The sequence below is a fragment of the Plectropomus leopardus genome, chromosome 6 (assembly GCF_008729295.1).
Source record: "Plectropomus leopardus isolate mb chromosome 6, YSFRI_Pleo_2.0, whole genome shotgun sequence".
Lineage (NCBI taxonomy): Eukaryota > Metazoa > Chordata > Actinopteri > Perciformes > Serranidae > Plectropomus > Plectropomus leopardus.
This window is the reverse complement of record NC_056468.1, coordinates 11,858,988-11,882,783: the sequence shown is the minus strand read 5'-3', so window position 1 is coordinate 11,882,783 and position 23,796 is coordinate 11,858,988. Positions and strand designations below refer to the sequence as shown.

The 23,796-nt window shown below is 41.2% G+C and overlaps 2 protein-coding genes across 5 annotated transcripts; one reads left to right on the top strand and one right to left on the bottom strand.

Annotated features, from left to right (window-relative positions):
• The first annotated feature begins 598 nt into the window (after positions 1 to 598).
• Positions 599 to 9,510, top strand: rnf34a (ring finger protein 34a). 3 transcript variants are annotated; one of them, XM_042488455.1, is made up of 8 exons: positions 599 to 730; positions 2,014 to 2,232; positions 3,217 to 3,603; positions 4,288 to 4,350; positions 5,090 to 5,291; positions 5,693 to 5,722; positions 5,962 to 6,003; positions 6,634 to 9,510. In XM_042488455.1, the coding sequence occupies exons 1-8, from the start codon at positions 725 to 727 to the stop codon at positions 6,819 to 6,821; spliced, it is 1,137 nt and encodes a 378-aa protein (XP_042344389.1). In that variant the 5' UTR covers positions 599 to 724; the 3' UTR covers positions 6,822 to 9,510. The 3 variants fall into 3 exon arrangements, with proteins under 3 accessions (XP_042344389.1, XP_042344391.1, XP_042344390.1); XM_042488457.1 differs by lacking the exon at positions 2,014 to 2,232; XM_042488456.1 differs by lacking the exon at positions 5,962 to 6,003.
• A 2,515-nt stretch (positions 9,511 to 12,025) lies between these two features.
• On the bottom strand, positions 12,026 to 23,245 carry kdm2ba (lysine (K)-specific demethylase 2Ba). Of its 2 annotated transcripts, none has more exons than XM_042488095.1 (10): positions 23,098 to 23,245; positions 19,466 to 19,690; positions 19,088 to 19,231; positions 17,663 to 17,749; positions 16,966 to 17,253; positions 16,018 to 16,835; positions 15,715 to 15,878; positions 15,453 to 15,614; positions 14,722 to 14,940; positions 12,026 to 13,361 (listed from the first exon to the last, which is right to left on the bottom strand). In XM_042488095.1, the coding sequence occupies exons 1-10, from the start codon at positions 23,149 to 23,151 to the stop codon at positions 13,180 to 13,182; spliced, it is 2,343 nt and encodes a 780-aa protein (XP_042344029.1). In that variant the 5' UTR covers positions 23,152 to 23,245; the 3' UTR covers positions 12,026 to 13,179. The 2 variants fall into 2 exon arrangements, with proteins under 2 accessions (XP_042344029.1, XP_042344030.1); XM_042488096.1 differs by having other exon boundaries at positions 16,966 to 17,244.
• Positions 23,246 to 23,796: the final 551 nt, after the last annotated feature.

The following is a 23,796-nucleotide window of genomic DNA, read 5'->3' as shown; positions in this document are numbered from 1 at the left end:
TTGTTTCTTTCAAAAACATGAGATTTAAAGTTATTTTTAGAAAAAATATTATTCTTATACAGATTATCTTATGTACTTTTTTTTATATCATTTTCTTGTTTCTTTCGTTCTTTGTTTTTTTCAACTTTGGTAATTTTCTTCTACCGTTTTATTTTTTAAACTAATTTCTTGCTACATTTTTGGTCATTTTCTTCTGTTCTGTGTCCTGGTCTCAAACGGTTAAAGATAAAAACGGAGGCTTGGGTGTTGGGTTAAGGAAGGTTGCTGCAAAATGAGATTGTTTATTGATTCTTTATTGATTGCTGGTAGGGTGTGACTGTGAACATAATGAATCCATTCAGAGAAAGCCAAATTTGATGACTCAACAAACAGTGGAATGAAAATACCCACTATGTTTAGGGTTATAATTTGAAGACTTAGACGCCTGTGTTTGAATAATCCTCCCCAAAATAATTGGGAATGAGGACATGACCTCAGTACACCAATAGAAACAGTGGGTGGAGTGGAGCGCAGTCAGTCCCGCAGATGAGCTGCAGGGGGCAGCAGACGGATGTGGCGCTGTGCGGGCTGCAGCAGCCTCAGACAGAAGAAGCAGCATCGCTCGGGTCCACATCGTTACTCTCGTCACATCAAGACGCATTCAGGCAATTAAAGGAGTGATGCTTCACACTGCGATGTTTACACCGTCAGCCTCCTCTTTCACATCAGAAACGCCGGAGCTGCAATGAAGGTGCGGTTGTCTTTAAACATCCTCCGTTTGAAATGTAACATTTGCTGAGACTGTCCCTAGCAGCCTCTAGCTAGCGTTAGCTAATGAAAGCTCCGTGTCGCTGACGTTATGTTACCTGTTAGCCTGTGCTAGCTAATTATCATGACGGTCGGATAGACAGCTGTCACTAAACACCGACTTCACTGTAATCTTTAGCCTGCCGTGATTTAAGTGCGTTTTTCAATATGAGTTGAGTTGTTTTTCTGCTTTCCTGCTGCATGAACGTCGGCTGATTAGCCTATCACAAATCTTTAAACTATGCAGCTAGCTTAATTGTCTGTGTTGTGGCAGTGTTTTGACAGTAGCTGTTTGCTGTCTTTGTTTGTACTTTATTGTCCTTTTTCACAGCAGACAATTTGACATGTCAGTTGGAAATGCAGAGGTGTGTTTAATTAGATTAAATTTAGCTGCATTGTGCTTGGGACAGGCCTTGGTATTATGCATGCTGACTATTTGCAGTAGCTTAATGGCACTGAGCCATTGTTAAGGTAATCAGTTTTACCTGGGCTTTTTTTCTACTGTGGTAGGTGAAAATATCTGCTGTGAAAAAGGTCTTTTGTGCTCAACGTACACTGCGCATCTTCACATCAGAGTATAGTCATGTCATATGTAGTAAGCACGAGGGGTCGAAAGATATTGATTTTTCAGGGCCAATACCGATAATTAGTAGTTAATGAGACCGATAATTAATATTTACAACCGATTTGCATTTACATTAAAACTGAAAATCCTTCTATCAGTGTTAAGATTTTGGAATATAACAAACTCTAACACAAAACTTTAAATGCCTTTAGAAAATGTTTATTCAAAACTGAAACCTTAAACATCATACACAGCAAATTCCCAGCAACTTTTTAAAAATATATATATATATAGTCAAGGTAAAATTTAAATAAAAAATGAAATAATACAAATAGCTCCCTGTAGTTTTAGAAAGTAAAAGTTCCTCCCATGCTGACATTTTCTTTGCACCTTTTAATTAATTTTATTGCCGATCATTAAAATAAAATGCTGGTATAGATAATCGGCAAAAAGCCAAATATCGGCCCCAATAATCGGCCAGGCCAATAATCTGTCGACCCCTAATAAGTAGTGCACTAGAATAACCACCCATGTTTGGCCAAAGAATGGAACTTGTTTCCGTGGTAACAATTTGCTCAAATTATGCATCAATTTACTGCCAGTATCAACAGCATCAATGTGAAGGTTGAAAATACTGAAGTGAGGGTGTATTTATACTTCAGGCAGGAGCCTCGTCCATGTGGGCTTCATGCTGTGGTCTGCTGAATGAAGTTATGGGTACTGGGGCCGTCAGAGGCCAGCAGCCAGGGTTTGGAGCCGGTGCTGGACCCTTCAGATTTGCCCCCAGTGCGGGATACTCCACATACCCGCCCACCAGCTCAGGGAGTCCCAGTCTTGTATGCAAGGCCTGTGGTCAGGCCTTCTCAGTCTTCAGGAGGAAGGTGGGTATCTGGATGTGATGCCAGTACATGTTAGCTGGTCTGCTGACTTAATGAAAAGGGAAAGGTGCATGTGTAGAAGCAGAGGGGGGTATTGGATGTATATTTTAGACAGAAGGACTGATTACTTGATGTACTTCCCTGCAGAAAACTGAGTCATCTAGCTTTTGGCATGTAGATAGAGTGCAGATAGTCTTCATAGTTTTTATGTTGTCCAGCCAATGGACTTTAAATTAAAAGTGGAATCAATTAAAACTGTATAAGCCCCAAACCTTAATTATACGTCTTTTAAAAGATATTCTTAAATCTAAGCGATTTCTACAGAGTAAATCCTCAAATTGTGAAACACTTGCGTAGATAAGAGCACAGCTGACCACTTCTACAGAGCTGAAACAATATTTTCTGTGTGGAAACAGAAAGGCAAAAGTTAATTTAATTTACACCCAGAGGCTACTAATTTCTAATGAAAACGCGGTGCCGCTCGAGCTGATTGCAGAGACAGATGGACGCCACACTTGCTCTGTAATATCTTCACTCTGAGTGCTCATGTTCATGTATGGCTCAGGGTCTCATTCTGTGTGAACCCTGTGCTTCACTCGCTCACCGTGCCAGTCGAATCCCCACGTCTTGCATTTATTACTGTTTGATGTTTGTCACTTAAAAGAAATGAGCTGCCTCCTGCCTCGTGCCTGGAGAGGTAGAGCAGATGTGAGTGACTGAAAAATGCAGGAAAGATCTGCTGGCACTGATTAGCCTTCTAGTAATTTGTTAAATGTTGTCTCTCCATTTTCCCCATTTTTATCATTTTTTCGTCATATCACAAATTGATGTTAAAATTTAAAAGTAAGGGTTAAAGAGAAGCATTTGGCCATATTTTATGTCAAATTCAGCACTCTTTTATTTTGGCAGCAGCACACGGTAGGAGTTTTCCCAAATTCCCTTATTTTCATCATGTTGTTGTTTTTTTTCACTCTTTGTTTTCTGCAGTATATTTGCTGCGACTGCAAGAAGAGCTTCTGCTCGTTGTGCTCCGTGCTTCAGGAGAATCTACGCATTTGTGCCACATGTCATTTGCTGAAGGCAACGTCCTTTCAGCGGCCGCGGCTCATGCGCCTACGAGTCAGGGACCTGCGTCAGTACTTGCTGCTCCGTAACATCCCCACCGACACCTGCAGGGAAAAAGAAGACCTGGTGGACTTGGTGCTCTGTCACCGAGGCATTGAAGAAGAGGAGGACCCTGAAACTGGCAGCCTCCACTCACGTTCGCTGTATACGCCGACCCCTTCCACCACGCAGTCAGCCTCAGAGCTGTCAGCTTTCGTCGCCTCTCAGGAGGAGCGGCTCAGCAGGAGTGATAGCTCTGATACCAATCAGGTCAGAACCGGCTTTAATAAACCATCTGTGATTTTTTAACAGCACCACACCTCAGCCATGTCCTAGTAATTATTCACTGAGGCACAGAAAAGTATGTCTACAAACCTTTCAGTTTTGAAACTGGTCATTACCTGCAACTTGTTGTTTGGTCTTAATGATTTTGGCGGGTAAAATAATTAACCTGAAAGCTCCCATTTGTGTTTTTGCACAGGACTTTAGGTTATTTGTGCAGATCTAATACATCATGTCATCACTTCAGGCTTCGGGTTATTGAGCTGTCACTAATGAGTGTATGGGCACCATTTGACTTGCCACCAAAGACAAATATAGTAAAGTGAATTTTATTGTTTATCCTTTCTCTCTAGCTTTACTCCCATTTGTAAGCTCACTAAAAGGAAAGTGATCAGGATTTCAGAGAGGCTAAAAGTAAAACAGAGAGTAATAAGTACCACTGGCACTGAAGAAGGAACTCCGCTTCAAGCGGCCAGGATCCACTATAAATACTTGTACTTGGCCTGCTTAGGGAGCAGTAAGCTTTTCTATGAATGGAAGGTATGAGGCATTGTTGTTCCCAAGGTATCAATGAGCTGTCTAAAGAGTGCCTAATCCTGATCCCCAGCTAACTGGCTTGTCCCTCGCATGCAGTGCACGCTATTAACGTGTGTTATTGCCGCTGTGTTGCAGGATATAGGCGATGCCACATCTGTGTCTCTCCTCAACTTGGACCCCAGTGAACACACCCCTGAGGTGATCTTTCACGGATCAGATTTCCTGCTGTCATTATGTAGTCATTCATATGTGAAGTATTGATGAATGCACATCTTTTACAGAGTGTTGACGCCGGAGTATAAGCAGTAATAATCAGTGACATGGCCATGTATGTAGAGTTTTTTTGTCCTAACTTGCAGAGTGTAATATAGGGCTGAAAATAGGATTCTAATGCTGAAATTGAATAATTAAAAAAAAACCAATACAACACAATTTACAATTACAATTTACATTAAGTTCTATTGCATACCAGAGAGTTTTGCTAAGCATGCCCTCTGAAACTGCATTCCCCTACGCGTCAGAAACTGCAGTGTCATGCAGATTGCTCTACTCTACTCAAACTTTTACATTTAAGTTAAAAAAGTGCCTTTTGCAGAGAAGAAGCAGTAATAAACCCATTTATGATGCACAGTGAAAAAAAGAGCTTTTCCGGTTACAAGAAGCATCAGGTGGCGTGTTCTCTCTCAATACAAGACATGGAGGACGCTGGGAAATATCTATTTTAATCCAACCTTTATACAGACTACTTACATTTTTAATGATCCCTGAGTGCAATTGTTGTCACTGCGTGATGTGCTGCTACCCCATTTCACTGTTTTGCACGAGGCTTTTTCCTACACGATTAAATATTAAGGCAAATCAAACTGCTGAGTTTGTTATGGGAATCTCAACGTACCGTTTTCTGTCGTCCCTAATGTCTTGATTCCTGCTTCTTTAGGTTAGTCCTCAGACGCGACGTCGGGCCAGGGCATCCCTCTCAGACATCTCCAGCTTGAGGGACATCGAGGGCCTGTCTGTCAGGCAGCTGAAGGAGATCCTGGCCAGGAACTTTGTAAACTATTCAGGGTGCTGTGAGAAGTGGGAGCTGGTGGAGCGTGTCAGCAGGCTGTACAGAGAGACGGAGGAGAACAGGAAATCATGTGGGTATTTTCTCTGTCAATCTGAGTGAATACTGGGTGTTTTAGATTAGCAGTTTTTGGCTATAAAAATGTCCTAATTAATTAGATTTTACTTCTATAGAATAGTGTTTCAGCAATATACTGGTTTTACAGTGTACTGTGGTATAAAAATTAATCATTATCATTATCATGTATAATTTTTTATCTACAGTATTGAAAAAAAATGCAACTGAGTTGAGAGTATCACTTAATCTCACCATTAAAGAAAATGGTTTCAGTTAAAGTAAAGCATTTGTTCAACTAAACAACCTGTATCTTTTAGTTCATTTAAGGGTCATTATTACTGATAATAATAACTGTACTTCATCAGCATGATATGGATATTTTCTGAGATAATAATTCAGATGTAATCTTTCTTGCAGTGGAAAATGTGAGCAGTACTGTAACCACAGGTAAGCTGTCTCTCATATTTGTGCACATTGTCCCGAAAATCAGTAATAGATACCACATCCTGTTTTTAACCAAGAAAATCTAATATCTGTGCTTCCTCTGTCAATTTGACATACTTTAGGTAATAACAATAATTTACGATAAGTTGCAGTGATCACAAGCAGAGTCATTCAGATGAGTTTTCTCATTCAGAGTCATGATGAAATGTCTCTCGCTTGCTTTACTCCTCCCACAACTAAAGTGGTGGCCTTCCCCCCTCCTATCTGCAACGGTGCCATCGGAGGTAAGGCTCACAGATTCCTCCGCACTGTCGCCGTGGTAATATGCACCACCTGTGACTCGCCTCTCCAACATACAAACAGTGTTGCCATCTGTATTCAACGTGAACCCATTCTCATTCGTGGTCCAACTTTCCTCTCTGTGAAATTCCTGTTTGTGGTCCTCATGTGGAATGGCATTCACTGTGAAGGCTGTTTTATCGAGGGTGTAAATGAATGAATCATTCATCCCGCTCAAGAACAGAAATTTGAACATTTCAGTTTCTTGTGTCATGCTCCAGAAACATTGATCCACCATGAGATCAATCACCCTCTGTCATCTGTTCATGTGCTTCAGCGTGTGAAGCCGTGTATATTCACTCTCTCAGCAGCACGCTTCCAGTGATAAAGACTGTGTGGTCGTCATAGAAACACCTTGACACATTGCCATTGTCAGGCATTGACATTTTTAGAAGATTGTGAGCATGACCTTAGCAAGATAAGGCACACTCGATAAGATGAGGTGTTTTATTAAGCCGCTGAGTGTGTTGTTGGCCCCGTGTACCTCCGCAGCGCATGAAAAATCACTCTGTTGTTTGTGATGTGCTTAAAGGGGGTCCCTAACATTTCCAGTCACCTCTCTGTGTCTCTGTCAGATGGCGAGAAGGGCCCGCTGACGATCCACGACGACAACCTCTGCAGGATCTGCATGGACGCTATGATCGACTGCGTTCTCCTGGAGTGCGGTCACATGGTCACATGCACCAAGTGCGGCAAAAGGATGAACGAGTGTCCGATCTGCAGGCAGTATGTTGTGAGGGCCGTGCACGTCTTTAAATCCTAATAAACCCCTGCAACACCGCAGCACCTGCTTCAGAGCAGCAGCTCAGACTGAGACTGTACCGTGAATCAACCATGCAGCTCATAACCTTTGAATCCCCAAAAGACTTATTTTGTGGATGTTCCATGTTTGTATTCCCTAAAACTCACATTATTTGCACATTGAAATATTATGAGAGATGTGTTTTTCTTAAGAATTTGACTTCAGTTTCACCAGTGGGCAAAGCGTAGGATCGTACCCTCCGATGAGTCATTCCTCAAGTAAACATATCTCTAATCTGTGTTCATTCCTAAGTGTCTGTTTTGCTTTTTCTCGCAATTTTTCAAAGCAAAGAATGTGTGGCACTCAGCCGCGTGCAGTCCTGTTAAACACAACTCATCACCTTCAGATCTGCCTATAAACTGTAGCTTAAGAGCACCTCTCTTTACAACTGCTGCAAGCGACTACATATCTTAGTAACACCGAGGACAGGTGCACACCTGACCTGACCACAGCAGAGAGGGTGAGTAAACAAGGTGCCAAATAATGGGTCATGCCCTTATGCTTCTCACCCATTTTTTTCCCCTCTCGACTGTGTGAGTCAGTGTGCAGCTGTTAATTTTTCAGCATGTTTTAACAGAAAGCACTTCGTTCACACTGTGTGTTAACGCACCACGACTCACAACCCACTGAAAACTATAACCAGTAATGGTAGCTGAGGTAGCATATGGACAAATACTTGTCCAAATTTAAAGGTTAATTTAGGTATTTTTCAATCAGGACCCCGTTTTCCCATGTTTTGTGTCTAAATGACCAGTGGAAACAAGAGTTTTTCAAAATTGGTTCAATATTCAGTGATGGAAAAGCAGCCGTCAGCAGGCTGCAATGTAGCCACCCAAGGCATCCACTGTCCATTTCGTCCACTAAAAGTGTTCGCGTTTGCACTGACAGGCTTAGATTGTTCAAAAAGTGTTGACAAAACCACAAAAGGGATCCCTACAGAGATAGACCTCTTGGTTAAAGAGTGAGATCCTTTTTGTGTAACCAAAAAAAGCCCCTAAAAAGCTATCGCAAAACCTACCAGATTCCATAGAAATTAATAGTAATTTAATCATCATAAACTACATTTAAAGTCAACAGAAACAAAATAAAACTCATAAAACTGTCTTGGTTCATCATTCCACTATTCTGACAATTGCCAACTCTGGTTTAGCTGAAATGAACCCATAATTCACTCAGTTAGATGTGAAAATATGCTGACTCTATACAAGCTCAAAACTGTTTATTTAAATGGAGTTTGGTGGCTTTGGTGATAGCGATGTTTCTGGATCTTGCTCTTTAATAAAAAGGTCTATCTCTGTATAATGTCCATAATGTCCAATATTTAGAATAATAATATGAGCCTGTCAGTGGCAAAAAAAAACTATTTTAGTGGAAGTAAATTGACAATTCATAATTGCCCTGAGTTGTTACATTGCAGCCTGTTTTGCTGCAGCCGGCTGCAGTTCTCTCGCTCAATACTGAACCAGTTTTTAAAAATGTTGTTCCCTTTAGTTACTTTGACACAAAAACATGGAAATAGTCCAAGGTTGAAAAATCCCAAAGTTACCCTTTAAGCTTGAGGGATTAAATCTGGAAGGCAACTAACTTTGTTTCTGTCAGGGAGAAAAGGTGAAATCACTGATCTTGTGTTTCTTTCAAGTTAAAGTGTTACTCAGCACACAAATGGGCAGCGGCTCTGTCGTTGTGGCTCGAGGATTTTGCTGATTGATATTAGTGATTTACAATGAAATCGATGCATTATTAATTATAATCACTTATTTTGTTATAGATGCGTGTTATATTACTGCATTACACATTTAAATAGTCATACAAAGTCTGTCATTACAGCAATAGCTAACATCCGCTGTCACCTCTGTGTCTGCACCTTAGTGGAGACAAAAGACAAAAACCGGTGCTAACTCATCCAACCACCATCCCCATTTTCCAGCTGAACTGTGGATGTGAAACTATGAATGTTTTTTTTTGTTTGTTTGTTTTGTTGTTTATTGTCATGAGTGGAATGAAGTGTCTTAATGCTTTTTGGTTGATTTTTCCCTCATGTAGGAGTAATGTATTGAACTAACTATTCAATGACTTAGCTTTGAGTTTACTGACACCTGTGGTATAGAAAGTATATAGAAATAATGACTTGCTAATGTACATTTGCATATAATGATCCATATGAGATGTATATATCTATATTTTTTCCATTTGATTTAAATTGTGTAATATCAGATAATTGAAATGTCCCTGGGATTGGGTTAGTTTATTATTACAGAGTTCTGTTTTCATGTCAAGTGGTTAAAAAAGTGTTTGATCTGCATAGGTTTGCTTGAACTTATTGTCCCTCTTGAACCAGAGCATGACAAGAACCTGTATGACACCAGTTATGTTATTCCTCTCATCTTCACCTATAAAACTTCCTGTTTTATTTTCTCTCGCCCTATTCCTGCTCATTTAGAAGAATCCGGCTCTTAACTGTACCCACACAAAGTCAACATTGCTGCTATTACAGTAAAGATGTCCCCAACAATCATGAACAGTAGCGGAGCAGGTTGCACTTTTCCTTTAGAGAGGGTGTAATTGTGTGCAAGGTTTGGTCTTTGTATTTGGGAATGTTGAACTTTTTATTTTGGTAATTAAAGATTTTAATTAAAGTCTGTTTTTTATACTCATGCATCACAAGAAATGTTCCTCTTTTATCTTAGATATAGTACTAATGCATGCTGTAATGATCATTTGATTAGTTAACCAGCTATTTAGATCATTTTCAAGGCAGAAACACCAAACAGTTACTGGTTTAGCCTGTCAAATGTGAGTCTTGCAGGATTTCTGTTTCATATCATTGTGATTTTGGGGGGGTTTGGACTATCTTTTGGGCAAGCTGTGCTTTTAGCATCAAGTGACAATGCTAATATGCTGTTTATCTGCAGATATAATGTTTATCATGTTGACCATATAAACGTTCAGTAACTCTACTAACAAAAACATTTGGCATATTTGCTGAAACTGTCACTATATCCTGACAGTAGTACATGAGACAGATAATCTGTCAAAAAAAATGTTCCTCTGGCTCCTCCCAGTGTTCATAATAATACTTGCAAAAATCAACCACCTCTGGAAAACACTAACCAATCAGAGTCGAGGAGTCTCTACCACAGCAATCACTGCTTGTGTGCATTCAGTATCTTAAGTAAGCAGCTTCAGTTTTGGTTTTGAATACTTTCAGGTCCTGTAGCTTTCTTCACCCTGGAAAAGCCACTCTGATGTTTACTGGTTTTATCTCAGTAGCTCAGTTTAATTCTCTCTTTTTAGCATGCTTTACATTGTCAGCCATGTATGCTGTTGTTGGCAAAAGGCCATTTGTGTTTGCTGCTTGTTGTTTCTGTGGCATTTTAAGAGTCCTTGCTATGATTATTTTGTTCAGTGGATTCTTGAAAAAACCATTGGCAGCATTAGGAAGAGCAAGAGGAACATTTTTCACAGATTATCTGTCTTACATATTATTGTCAGGATATTACGACTAACAGGAAATATGACAAACAGTTATTTTTATTAACATTACCCACCAAACCTCTTAGTTTAGTATGTTAGCATGCTATTAAATGCTAGATAAATAAACACGTAAATAAATGAGAATGCCACTAGTTTTACAGGCATTTGGTCACAGGTATTGTTCAAGAAAGCCACCACACAAATTGAAAATTTGACATGATTATTGCTTTATGTTAATTGATCACCAATGTTGTTAAAGTTTCTCTTGAAGGGGGGCATGAATATGTGTGCCAGATTTAATGGCAATCCATCTAGTAGTTGTAGAAACATTTCAACCAAGACCACAAGTGTCAACCTCATAGTAGCGCTAGAGGGGAAGTCAGAGGATAACCTGTGGCATTTTTCCTCTGTGAAGCAGGTCTGTCTCTGCAATATGTCACGATATTTTGTCAGATATTTAAGTCTGGAGCAAAGAGGTGGACTGACAGACAGATCCACATTACCATTCCTAGGGCCAAGGCCACTAGCACGGCCATTTCTCCACTACAGTGCCTGTCAAAAGTGTTCATCCCTCTTGGAGTCTTTGGCATTTTGTTGCATTACAGCCTCTAATTTAAAGGATTTTTATTGAGTTTTTTTTTGTAATGGACCTACACAGAATAGTCAAATTAATAAAGTGAAAAGGAAAAAATGTTTTAAAAGACTCAGAAAAATAAAATCACATACACATACAAATCACCTTCAAAAGTCCACCTGTCTGCAAAGTGTCACATGACCTTAGTTTGTATAGATCTGTTCTGCAGGACCACTGAGCAAGGTTTTCCACCAAGAAAGTGGCCTCATATAGACCAAAGAGCTCTGCAGACAGGTTGAGGACAAAGTTGTGAAATACGGATCAGGGCTGGGTACTAAAAAAAATATCTGAAACTCTGAACATCCCAATGAGTATTGGTTGAATCCATTGTTACAGAATGTTAGAAATACAGCACCACAACAAACCTGCCACAAGAGGGCTGAACTCAAGGACCAGACAAGAAACACATTAAACAGAGAGACAACAAGAGACCAAAGATGACCTCAAAGGCGCTGGGAAGCTCCACAGCAGAGACTGTACTATCTGTCCATAGGACCACTTTGAGCTGTAACCCAGTACACTCCACAGTGAAGCAACAAAACTCACCAGTCCTGGGACCGAAGTTGGGTCACAGACAGTTGGTACTGATCCATCCATGAGCTTCAGTTTTGAAGTGAATCCTGCTTTGTACAGGCCGTCGAAGCAGGAGGCAGTCCAAAGTGAAATGGCTAGTGCACACATGCAACACTTTACTAAGTATTGTGTGGACATTAACATTGAAAATAAAATGAATCCACTGGGTCTTTACTGGGTCAGATGGTGGGAGTTGGTTAAGACTTTTGTGCTTCTTTCTGCAGCCTAAAACAGAGCAACTGCCATGCTTTGCCCATACCATCTTTCTTTGTGTAGTCCTTTAGCCCGTTAACATGGGGAAAAATGCAGCTGTGGGGTAGATTCATCAGGATTCAGAGGGCGGCAGAGACACCCAGCATGGGGAGTGTCAATTTAACAGGAGGTGTGGCTACAGCCTTTTCTATGTATGAAGAACACCAAGGGGGAGGTGGGTATTTTCACAAGGCACTGTATTTCCTGGCACATGAAAACTGACAAGACTCAGTGATGGTACAAATGAAATTATTTTAATGCATATTAGCACTTAGTTTTTGGATTTACAAATATAAACATTATCACATTCACCCTGAGGTGATAGATTACAACACAACACACCCCGAAATACACACAACACCTACTGTATGAAGTTATTAACATTTGCATGTTTAATATGGAGTTTAAACATATGCAAATGAGTTATTTGCAAAAGTCTCTCTTAAGCCTGAACGGAGGACCAGATGTGTGGGGCTGACTGCATTTTAAAAAGTCAGTGTCAGATAAATCGTCAGTCACACATTTTCTATGACAGATACAAAGTCGCAATTCCCTGCCACTGGCTTTTGGGTGTTAACCTCCACAAACTGGATGCTGCAACAGGCTCAAAGCACCCCGATAAATAATCTGCAAGCATTATTTGACCCAGTTTTGAGACATCCATGTCAAGTTACTGAATAAATGAATAAATACAAACTGTATTAAAAAAAAAATCAATAAATTAATGTTGAAATGTAGAAGAAAAGCCCGGCGAACGCAACACTCAACAGTCATAAAAGTATTAAGGTAAGTGGGGACATGAGGGTGTAACAGGAGTATGACATGGGTTTACTCCGTTTTATCATCCTTGAAATACATTCTAAATATTCGGAAAGTATTTATGATAATTTAGTCAGATATTTTATTTCTGTACAAGTTATTTTTTGTCTGATACTGAGGTTACATTAATGTCAAATACAGATTTTGGCACATAGAAGACACTGTTGTATGAAGGCAAACTGAGGAAGGGGACACTCTTCAGTTCACGTATAGTCTCTGTGATATTTAGCTCCTGAGACACTGTAAACTCGTGGAATGATGCTTGTATAAAAATACTGCGTTCTCAAATATTTAAAGAATAAAAATAAACAACCCAACAGTCAATTACAAGCACGTCTCTATAAAAGTACAATCGCAACACAAATACATGCATGCTGTTTCCTCTTTATCTGTCCAGTGAATGTTTGTCACCTCCTCAGTCTGTCTACGATCTCCATCCAGGAATCTCAGTTCGTTTACGCGACCATTGATTCAGAGACTCATCACAGGACCAGTTTAAAAAGAAAAAAAAATGTTGTTCTATTAAGTGCAAAGACAGTTTTTCAATCATTTTTGTCCTGTTAGTAACTAGCTCGTCTTCTGCAGCAGTTTGTCCTCTTTGAGTCGAAACGGTACGCTCACAGACATCTCTGCGATGAACCTCTCGCACGCCGTCTTGGTCACCTGCTTGCAGAAGCGAAGGTCGATCTGACATATGCTTCCACAGCGCTTGAAAAAGTTTAGGGAATGGTCTGTGACCCGGTTACAAACTAAAGGGAAGCAGAGAGAACAATAATCACAGGCTTGACCTTTGAAATGTGTGTAGAAAATGCAATTCTCTTTTCCTCTTTCTATGATGCTTAACATCAAGAAAAGCACAAGATCTCAAAGTGCATGTAGATGTTGTAAGTAGGACAAATGCTAATTATGCAGCAAATGTCTAAATCTTACACAGCCCTGTCTTTCCCTGCGGGGTCTGCCGAAACTGGCCCCAGGAGTTAGTTTACAGACTTTTTACAGCTACAGCTACAACGTTCACCTTTAACTATGTTGTCTTTGAATGTAGTGGTATTTCTGTGGCATTTGTAAAGTTCAGTTGATCATCACAAATTTGCTATGTATGGAAAAAAAACATACTAGTGACTTGAGCAAGACAGCTCAGCATCTTTTCGTTCTCTTTGAAATCAGACCTGCTTTACTCTTTATTCTGATGCCTTTAGATTGTGATTTTGCATATCCTGCCTTCTGTTTTGATCATTTTTGTTCTTTAAGCTTTCAACTCTCGTTTCCAGCCATTATCTGTTGCAGACTTCACAGATTACTGAGGATGTAATGCACACAACCTGGTCTACTTTAAAAAGAACTCAACGTAGTGGCTGATTCCCCTGAAAAATATGAGGGTGGTGAAGCATCTAACGTACTACAGCCTGCTCCTGCACATGAGGTCCCTCCCCTTGCAGTGGACTGCCATGGGACCATTTTTCCGAAAAATATGAACAATTGTGAGAGAAATCATTTTTTCACAATGTTTGAATTGTGCGATGAATTACACATGATGTCAACTTAAAAGATAATTTTGCAAATTAAAGATTCACAGTATGTGATAAAACAATTAAAGTACAAGACTTTGAAAATACATTATTAGGAAAAGTACACAAGTTGCGAAAGTGATGTCATGACTTTCTCTCTTGCTGAAGCTATGACGGCCGTGTTTTGTACTCTCATCACCACCTTGCTTATTCTTTCGCTTCGTTGCTCATAAAAAGACTATGAGTTTCTGGATAAAACACATAAGATGAGATAATGCAACATTTGTGCAAAGGTAATGGCCATGTTTGTGTTGCTGATGTATATTGCAATTACTTGCGTATACTGAGCAGTTTTACTCCAAACTATGGGGTGCTACAACAAAGTACTTTATTGACTTACAAAATTATCAGTTAAATTGACAAACATCACGTGTAATTAATGGCATAATTCAAACTGGATCAAAAAATTGTTCCTTGCAGTTCACTTCAGTACGTAATTTTTTCCCGAATAAGGTCCCATGGGGCGCAGTGGAAAGGGACTTTGCCTCCTCATTGTGCCTGTGTATTCCTGTGCTGCCGTTGCTCAGGTCCCAGCTCTCACCTGACAGGTTGATCTCTGTGAGGGAGTCTCTGGTCGTGGTCCCTGCTGCCGTCAGCAGGTTGACTGACTGGTCGTTGATGTGGTTGCAGTAGCTCAGATCCAGCGTGGACAGAGACGGCATCTGTCGACTGATGAGACGCAAGGATGTGTCGGTGATGTCAAGCCCTGCCAACCGCAGGTCCTCTACATTTCGCAACTTGCAGCGATTATCCAGTTGACCTGTTGGTCGACCACATAAAGAACATCAATGATGAATTTATGCATTTTTTCAACAGGTGCATGATGGTCTACAAGGCTGTATAAGACGTCTAAAAGCTACCGGTGAGGAGTCCCTCATGTTATGTGCTTACTTAGAATAAACTCATAAATAATAAACTTTAAGCTGTGTTTTGGTCCTAAGACCTACACATAGAGGAGGTCTGTAGGAGAAAATCTGATCATTAGCTGTTTTTCAGGGAAAATAATCACTATCTTATTTTTAAAAAAGGAGCAATCATTTGGAGAATGAACTGCGTTGGTAATGTGCTACGTAATTTGCTATGACTGATCCAGCACCTGCATCCAACACAACTCTGGCCACTCGCTGGCTTTGTGTTTTGTCTTACAAAAAGTGAATTAATCACTTGTTGTCATACATTAGGTACTTCAGTGCATTCATACATTTTAGCATATGAGGCAGGAATAAACCCCCACCCACTGCAGTGCTTGTTCTTTGGTGACTCACAAGTTACCTGGTCTGTTGTCAGTGGGCGGTGAGAGAAGGTCCCTCATCTGTGCGTCTTTGAGTCCTTCTACCCACTGGACATCCAAGGTGCGCAGCAGAGGGCAGCTGGAGGTGCAGAGTGCAGAAACAGCAGCCCACGAACACCCCGACAACTTTAACACTCGCAGACCTGAAAGACACAAGAGCCCTTTCAAATACCGATGCAGGACGAGTGAAACAAAAGAGCATGTTTCTTGTCTGTAGATCAACAATCAGTCATTGTTAGGTACCTGGCAATCTGTTAATGAGCCAGCTTAATTGTTTCTTGGAAATGTTTGTCCAACTGAGGTCCAAGGACACTGGCTGTCGGCGGATAATCCCACTTAGCATGAGAGGAGTGATGGAGGTGCAGCGGCTCAGATCAATCGTTGTCCACAGTCTCTTATCACAACACCTGAAAAAAAAGATTTGTTTTATGTTATTTCTTCAAAGATTTTCTGTGCAGCAATATCTCTTTTTTTTTCATCTGCAATACCTGTGATGTGGGAAAAAAAATGTCAACATCTTAACATGCATGTGTGCTGTGTATTTACCATCTGTTCCACGTCTTGCAAACTCTCATGCAGACACACAACTCCTGGTGTGAGAGATAGCCAAAGATCTTCATCCAGACCTCTCGCTGTATGACGTGTGTTTTACCATCTTTCAGAGGCAGTCTGTCGGGCGGCGGGCTTATTGGAGGGGGCCGAATGACGTGCCGCTCCATTTGGACACACTTGGGCGGGGAGTGTGGGGGCACCGGCCGGTTGGTCGGCGTGCTCCTGTTGAAGCCCAGCGGAGTGATCTGACTCGGGTAGAAGTGGCGCAGCTCCCAGGGGGTCCCGTTCATCTCTTTGGTCTTGAGGTGAGGCCTCTGATCCCCGAGTTCACTGCCGTTGCGGAACAACCTCTTGGGTTCCTCGTTTTCTGTCTCCGGCTCTACCTTGAGGGGTTGGCGGTTCTCGTTGGCAAGGCAGTCTTCCGTCTTCTGTATTTCCTGGTTCAGTGCTTTGCTCAGCTCTCGGCTCAGCTCTCTGTTAGGTAAACGTCGCTTGCGGCGAGCTTTTGGACGCGGCCCCTTTTCCTGAGTCTCACTTCCGCCCTCGCTGCTGGGGCCAGCTTGCGGAGAGCTGCAGTGCGACTGGTCGCTGTCTCCGACCGGAGTTTTAATGAAGGGATTCAAAAGTGCATTCTTGGAGTCTTTCTCTTCCTCGTCTTCTTCAACGTCTCCAAAACGCCCTTTCCTTTCTACGCTGCCCCGAAAGTGAGGTTCCCTTATTTCTTCATCCTCCTCCTCATATGCGTCATCGTCCTCCTCTTCTGTCTTGATTTGGTGCAGAATTTTGGAAAAATAAGGATCGTCTGACTTTTCCTGCAAAGAAAAAACAGTATGAGAATTACTTACAATACTCGGATACAAGTGGCATCATCCCCTAACGCTTGCATCCAAAAATGTCAAATAAAATAAGTCACACCGGAATCATAAAAAAACAATAACAAACCTTCTTCCTCACGCTGAGATCCTCCTCTTCGTCATCATCAAACAGCTTCCTCTTCTTCCTCAGTTTGTCCTCAAGCCTGGGCCGGGTCAGATTGCTTGGGGAGAGCAGTGGTGGCTGTCGGTGCAGAGACTCCTCGGGTCTGTACCTGGGTGTCTCCTCTCTGTCTGGTCTCCTCTTGGCTGCAGAAGAAACGTCCCCCTCCTCCTTCACAGGCTTCTGTTCCCTCAGCAGAGAGCCAGGGAGGTTGGAGGCGTACTTGAACCCTGGACCCCTTTTTTGCTTCAATACCAGAGGGGACAAAAATTGCGAGACAACTTTATACCTTAAGCCTAAAGTGACCAGGAAAAGCAGCTGCACTACAAGAGTACACAAGGCTTAATAAAGTGTCACTGTGATCAAAACACAAAACATGTGCTATGTGAGTGGTTTCCTGCATCTGTGACAAACAGGGTCACATGTCAATGACTTTCACAAAAGTATAAACAGGAAGTGGCAAACTAATTAACACACATAACATAAAATAAAATACTGAAAGCAATGCTGAACAAGACTAACAACTGTTATCTCTGAGTAACAGTCTCTAAAGAAATCATTAGTAGTAGGTGGTTTTACTGTTTTCACAGTGAAAACACTTGACACACCCTTAGCAAGCTGTTGCATAATCTAAATCCTCTGACTCACACATATTTGTACTCACTTTCCCACTTTTCCCAGCGTGGTTGCATTTGGGACATTCCCAGCAGTTAGGGAGTTCATCGTTCACCACTCCTGAGGCATCGCTCACCTGATAAAACCGAAGAGAAAGTGTGCTGGGTTTCAACAAGAACAACAAGCTTTAACGGCGTCTTATGTACAGTACACAAACAAGACAAGGGAAGTGAAAGTGACTGTTGTGACGTGGCTGTCAAGCAGGTCAAACTCAGCTAACAGGCACACTCTTGCTTCATGAATTACATAGAAATGGGAAGTAGAGTAAAGACACCTACTTAAGGAGCTTAAATGTGCATTTCTGATTGGCTTTCGTGTCCAAATTGTTGTGTAAAAAAAATGAAAGAAACACACCTAAGGTGTTGGATGCTGCAAAACAACTAGACAGCGCTTGTCTGAAAAACTGGTTTGACCAAGTCAGTGCTAGCAACAATCTGTTGTGTATTTGACACAGTTACAAACAGGGCGTGTGCTGCTTTACATTTTAGTTTGCGTTGACCTCAAATGTGTTGAGCAGTGAAAGTAGTAAGGTCTCACATCCTTCTGAAGCAACACAGTTCATTTTTTTCCAATCAGTAGTAACCTTTGTCCACCAAAAATATACGCAGGTTTTTTAAACACAGGAAAACTTGGTTAAAATAGGCAAAAGATACCTTGTTTTGTTTTTTTTTACTTTAGTGTCATGTTTGACATCACAAATGCACCAGAAAACGGTGAGTACAGTAGAAACCAGCAGGAAGCCTGCTACTCAAATAGTCCCTCTTTCAAACTAAGTGTCAACTAATGACTACTGGAACAAATTTCTAGATATATGTAATTTGTGGTGGCACATCACTGCATTGCACCAAAAAAAAAAAAAAAAAAAAAAAAAGAGACAAAAATAAGCGCATCTACCCGGGTGTTATATTTTGATTAGTGCCAAATGGAGACATTCGGAGCTGGAGCCAATTAATTCTCATGACTACCGCAGATTGATTCGTCTAGGGAATGAATGTCGATTGTATCCTTTCCCACTAAAACCAAAAGCCAGATGTCAGTGGGTGTTAGTGTGGTGTTATTGTTTTGGGGTTTTTTTTTTTGTCCTCTGAGAAGGGGCATAAATGTTTTAGCTTATCCCTGATCTCTTGTATTCTTGAGCATGTGGTGGGAATCAAATCTTCAAAAATAGTGGTGTCACACTTGAGCCACAGACACTCCTGAACCACATAATAATGATGATGAGTGTGCTCAGTGTTATATAAACACCACCACATCTAATTACCTTCAGTGACTACAGTCCAAATGTCTGAGTCAGTCGCATTATGTTAGGATGACCTGGGATTCCTGGCACTCTACTTTAACAGCAATGAGTCACACAGCGAATCACTCGACTAAGGTGGAGTTGCTCAGCAGTTCCCAGCCTCGCCCTCGTTACCTTGAGACAGTTGGGGTGGACGATCTCGTTGCAGATAGAGCACTCCATGAGCATGAAGTTGAACTTATCCTCTTCTTCCTCCAGTGTGTCCTCTTTACCCGCCTCTTTACACACCACACACACCGCCGTGTGAGGCAGAACCGGCTGCAGGGATTGAGAGCAACACATCAAGAGCATGCAGGAACACATGTATTTAATCTAACTTACAATACCGACTTTTCTTTTCTTTTCCAAAAGAGCAGCAGCCACAAGGCACATTGTTTTTGTTTGATACACAGCTGTTGTAAACTGCAAAAATATTTGTATTTGTTGAAAATATGTGTGTGAATGCTTTATAAAAACACGAGTGCAAACTTTTGAATATGCCAACCAACTTACCGCAATGCACTGTCTCATAATACAAGACTGCTTCATGCGCCCCGGCCCTCCAAACTTCTTCATGTCTTTGCAGAAGTGACACTCTCCACACTCTGTCCGGAGGCACGCTTCGCATTTTCGGCATCGTGTCCTCCTGCGTCTGGCTCCGGACGAGCTGCGGTTGGACGGCAGCTTAACAGCCGACGACGTCCCCACTTTGGGTTTTGGCCGGTTGGCCGCACGCTGCTGCAAGACCAACAGTGACAGGTGAAAGGTTAGATGAAGGCCACAAAATTAAGCAGGTGAGAAGTTTCTACCCGGAAACAACAAATGAATCGGCCACTGTGACAAGGGTCTGCGAGCAGAATAATGGCTGACACATACTGTATATTAGTCAGCTTATTTGTACTGAGTAGCTGAAGCTGAGCAACAGGACAGATTAATATAATGCCAGATATGTTGCATCAACACGATATGCGGCTGATTCATTTGTTTTGGTTATAACAGGCTGGTTTCATGCTGCTCTTTGGCAGTTACTAGCCATACATCTGCACCCAGCGTTATTGTTACAGCATGTGCTGGCTTTTCAGTGAAACTCATGACATTTTCGGGGCTCAATCAAATTATTACTTGCATTTTCTGTTACTCTGTTGATCAATTTATTCATTTGGCATTTGCCAAAGCTACACACAAATAGATATTTTCTTGACAATCAATTTAATGTTCAGTCCATAAAATCAAATGTCACAAAAATGTGGAAAAATTGCCCATTGCAATATCGCAGAGCCCAAAGAGATGCCCTCAAATTACAGTTGTTGTTGGATCAAAGTCTTAACTCAAAAATGTTCTTCTTGCAAAGATATAAAAAGGAGAAAATCAGCAAGTAAGTGAATGCTTGAGTGCGTTTACATGGACATGAATGACCCGCTTATGATTGGGTTTTTGGAGTATCCCATTTATGTGTTTGAGCATGCAAGCACCATATTACATTCATGAAATCCTGAATATGCCAACTGGAGTGCTCCTATAAAAACCATAATGCATACAGGGGAAATCAAAAACCCGATTTCTCTGTGCTCACGTAAACACAACATCCAGAATATAATTATAAACAGGATACGCCTCATAAACGGGTTATTCAGGTCCATGTAAATCACACTCATGGATGAATCAATAATCAAAACAGTTTCCAGATTAATTTCAGATTCATTTGCTGTGGATGATGGCGTAATCAATCAACTGTCTGATTGTTTCAGCTCTTAATTTGAGAATCTGAAATGTTATTTAATGAAATGACTGCAGAAGTTATCAGATCAAAACCATGTGCTTATATAATCAAAGTGCTTCCTGCCCCACAGTGTGACTCGTGGGAGTAAATGAAAGAAAATAGGTAGGACAGTGATTAAACTCATCTTACTCACACACACACACATGCACACACCTCAGCTTTGAATCTATGATCCTAATATCACGTTTGTGATTTTCTCACTGTTATTTTTAGTTTCTCGCCTGTTGCCATGGCAGAACTGTGAAGCACTATGAAAATAAGACAAATCATCGACCATTACAGTGATTCTTGTTCTAGTAGGAGAGGTTACCTTGGCAACACGTTCGCCTTGCTGGTGGCAACTGTTTGAATAGAGGACTGCCAGAGATGGATAAAAATAAGCTCACAGAAGGAGGTTATAATTTAGTGTGAGGCTGCGAGCACTTTACACTGATGTCATTTATTCTTACTCTATTACTGATTACCACTCATGCACAGCAATTCAGCACACGCTGGTTTCATTTCTAGATGACAATGCTATGGATGTGTCTAACAGGTAATACAGGGTGGAAATAGAACAAGACATTCAGGTTAACAACTAATGCTTTCCGAGTGATTTTACCTTGGCAGAGAGGAGAACCAGAAGTCAGACAAAGAAAACCTCTCTGTAGATCATTATTGTTGTCCTGATTTTTATTTCCCCTCAGCAGGACTTTTTTTTTTTTTTACTCTATACTTGAGCTTCTTTTAAATTGTATGTTTTTTTCCGAGCGCCCACTGTTGCTGATTGTGAATTTAGTCGAGATAGGGAATAATAATCCATCTGACAGCTTTTCATAAATCCATCTGACTACCGTGGAAATATGGGAGGGGGACATCAAAGGACGGGCTGCTGCTGCTGCAGGGTGACTGTCATCATCACACCATGTTTTTACAGTTAAACACCTTCATTATTTTCCTGACCTTGTCTGACCAAACTGTTTTCTAATATCATATTTAAAGCTATCCTCCGCAATTTCAATTTCCCCGGACATCCTGGACCTCTACCTTGTCAGTCACTCTGCTTACAATTAAACAAGTGGCGTGAAATTGTGTCTACAAACAAATCAGAGCACTTTGTAGAGCGTGGCTGCCACAGCAACTATCAGCTGACCCGTCTTTACTGTAACTCTATGCAGTAATATGTCAGGAATTTGGGATCGGTTCCTGAGGTCTGTGAACAAAAACATGGCCTATATTCTGAGCGCCGTCTTCTGACTCAGCTTCAGCATGGATTTCAGTGGGAGGAAGTCACAAGGCTCGTCATTTGTACAGTCGTCCTCAAGACAAATAAAAATGTGCGTGTGTCACCATCTTCAACAATGTGTCACTACAGAAGAGGTCAAAATACCCTCTCTGAGAATGTGTTAGTGGGTGTTGTAGGTGTAAACATTGTGTAAGCACAAGGACCTGGCTCTTATGTCAGCACTTCTCATATTACTCCTGAGCTGCAAGTGTAAACTGTGCGGACTTGTGCAATAAGCTGTGTTAGAAAGTGTTCTTGTAGTGGACCACATAAACCAAAACTTTACGCTTAAGACCACATGGGACAATATAAGAAGTGTGACATCTGACAAAAATCACTATTGCTGTATATTTCTCCTCCTTGTGCAAAACAAGTGGACAAAATACTGCTGCAATGAAACCGATCATTGTTTAGCCAGATGTTTGAGGGGTCACTGGACCCCAGTTTGGGAACTATCAAGCAACATAAGTAGAGCCACTTCATTGTTCCCTCACCCCCATCCCCCTCCTTGGTCCCTGCCTAGACAACACTTTGCCTAAAGCCTTCTTAAAGGCGCAGAGTGAAGGGGCAAGTTTAGGAAGTGTGATGAAATTAATCAGAAGTAATGTTATGCAATGTCTTAACAGGACATAATAGAGGTTAGAGAACATGTGTGAATCACAGTGTGAAGCATAGCTAATGCTAACACTGAGGTTGAGGTAAAAGCCACGAAAGTGTGACATAAACAGGATGAAAGTGAGTATTAAGAGGTGGTCAGCACAAAATGCTAACATGATAGAGAGTGTCCGAGGAGGACAGGACACGGTGTGTTTGGAGGAGCAAGGTATCAATACTGGCAAGAAGCTCGAGTCCTTTAGACTAGATTAAATATTAACTGACTTATTCACCTTTTTTTCACCCGGTTAACTGTAAAAGAGTTTTTTTTTTTCTTTTTAAAAGACACATTTCTCCTTTCAACCCGACTGGACACAGAGAAGAAGAAGAGCGGGTGAAGCAACTGAAGAAAAACACCACTCCGCTCACAAAAGGCTTTCTGTCTTTCACACTTTGACAAAAACACACACACACAGAGGTCACATAATGAAGTGTAAGAGCTCTGACCTGCTCAGACTCTGAATCATATTCCTCATCGTCTCCGCTCAATGACAAGGCCATGGCTCCTCTCTCTCATCGTTTGTGAACAGTAGAGAAAACTAACATGGCTGAACAAGCCTCCAGCTCAGATCATCCCCCTCCTTCACACACGGCAGCTGCTACCAATGTTCACCGCGCTGTGTTCACGGACCATGGGAAACATGGGAAACACCGACTTCCTGCTTACTTAATGCACCTTGTCAGTAAAAAAACAGTCAACAAAAACACGTGAGGGAAGATGACTGTGATTATACACGTGCTTTTAATTTAGAAGAGTGTGTAAAAGGGTAAATTGAGGTAGAAAATAAACCAGATTTACAAATCTTGGCGCTGCATGGCACATTGACAAACGTCTCAGTGATTATTAACGTGCAACTTGATAGCAACACCGGTGCAACAGGAAACGAAGATCAGCAGGCAACAAAAGATGGTTCACTCCTACACAGCTTTTCTGTGGCATATGTGTTAGTACAGGGAGATTCACGCGTTTTACTAAAACAGTTTTGGTGTAAGATATTAAGCCTTTAAATGTTCTACATGTTAGCGACATCACTGGTGCCGTGCTGCTTGCAGATGCCTTTCACGTATTCAAGTATTCTGACCTTTGAACCCTGAGCAAATTGGTGCGATTTCTATCAAAAACTGGGGAAGAAGGCAATGAGCCAC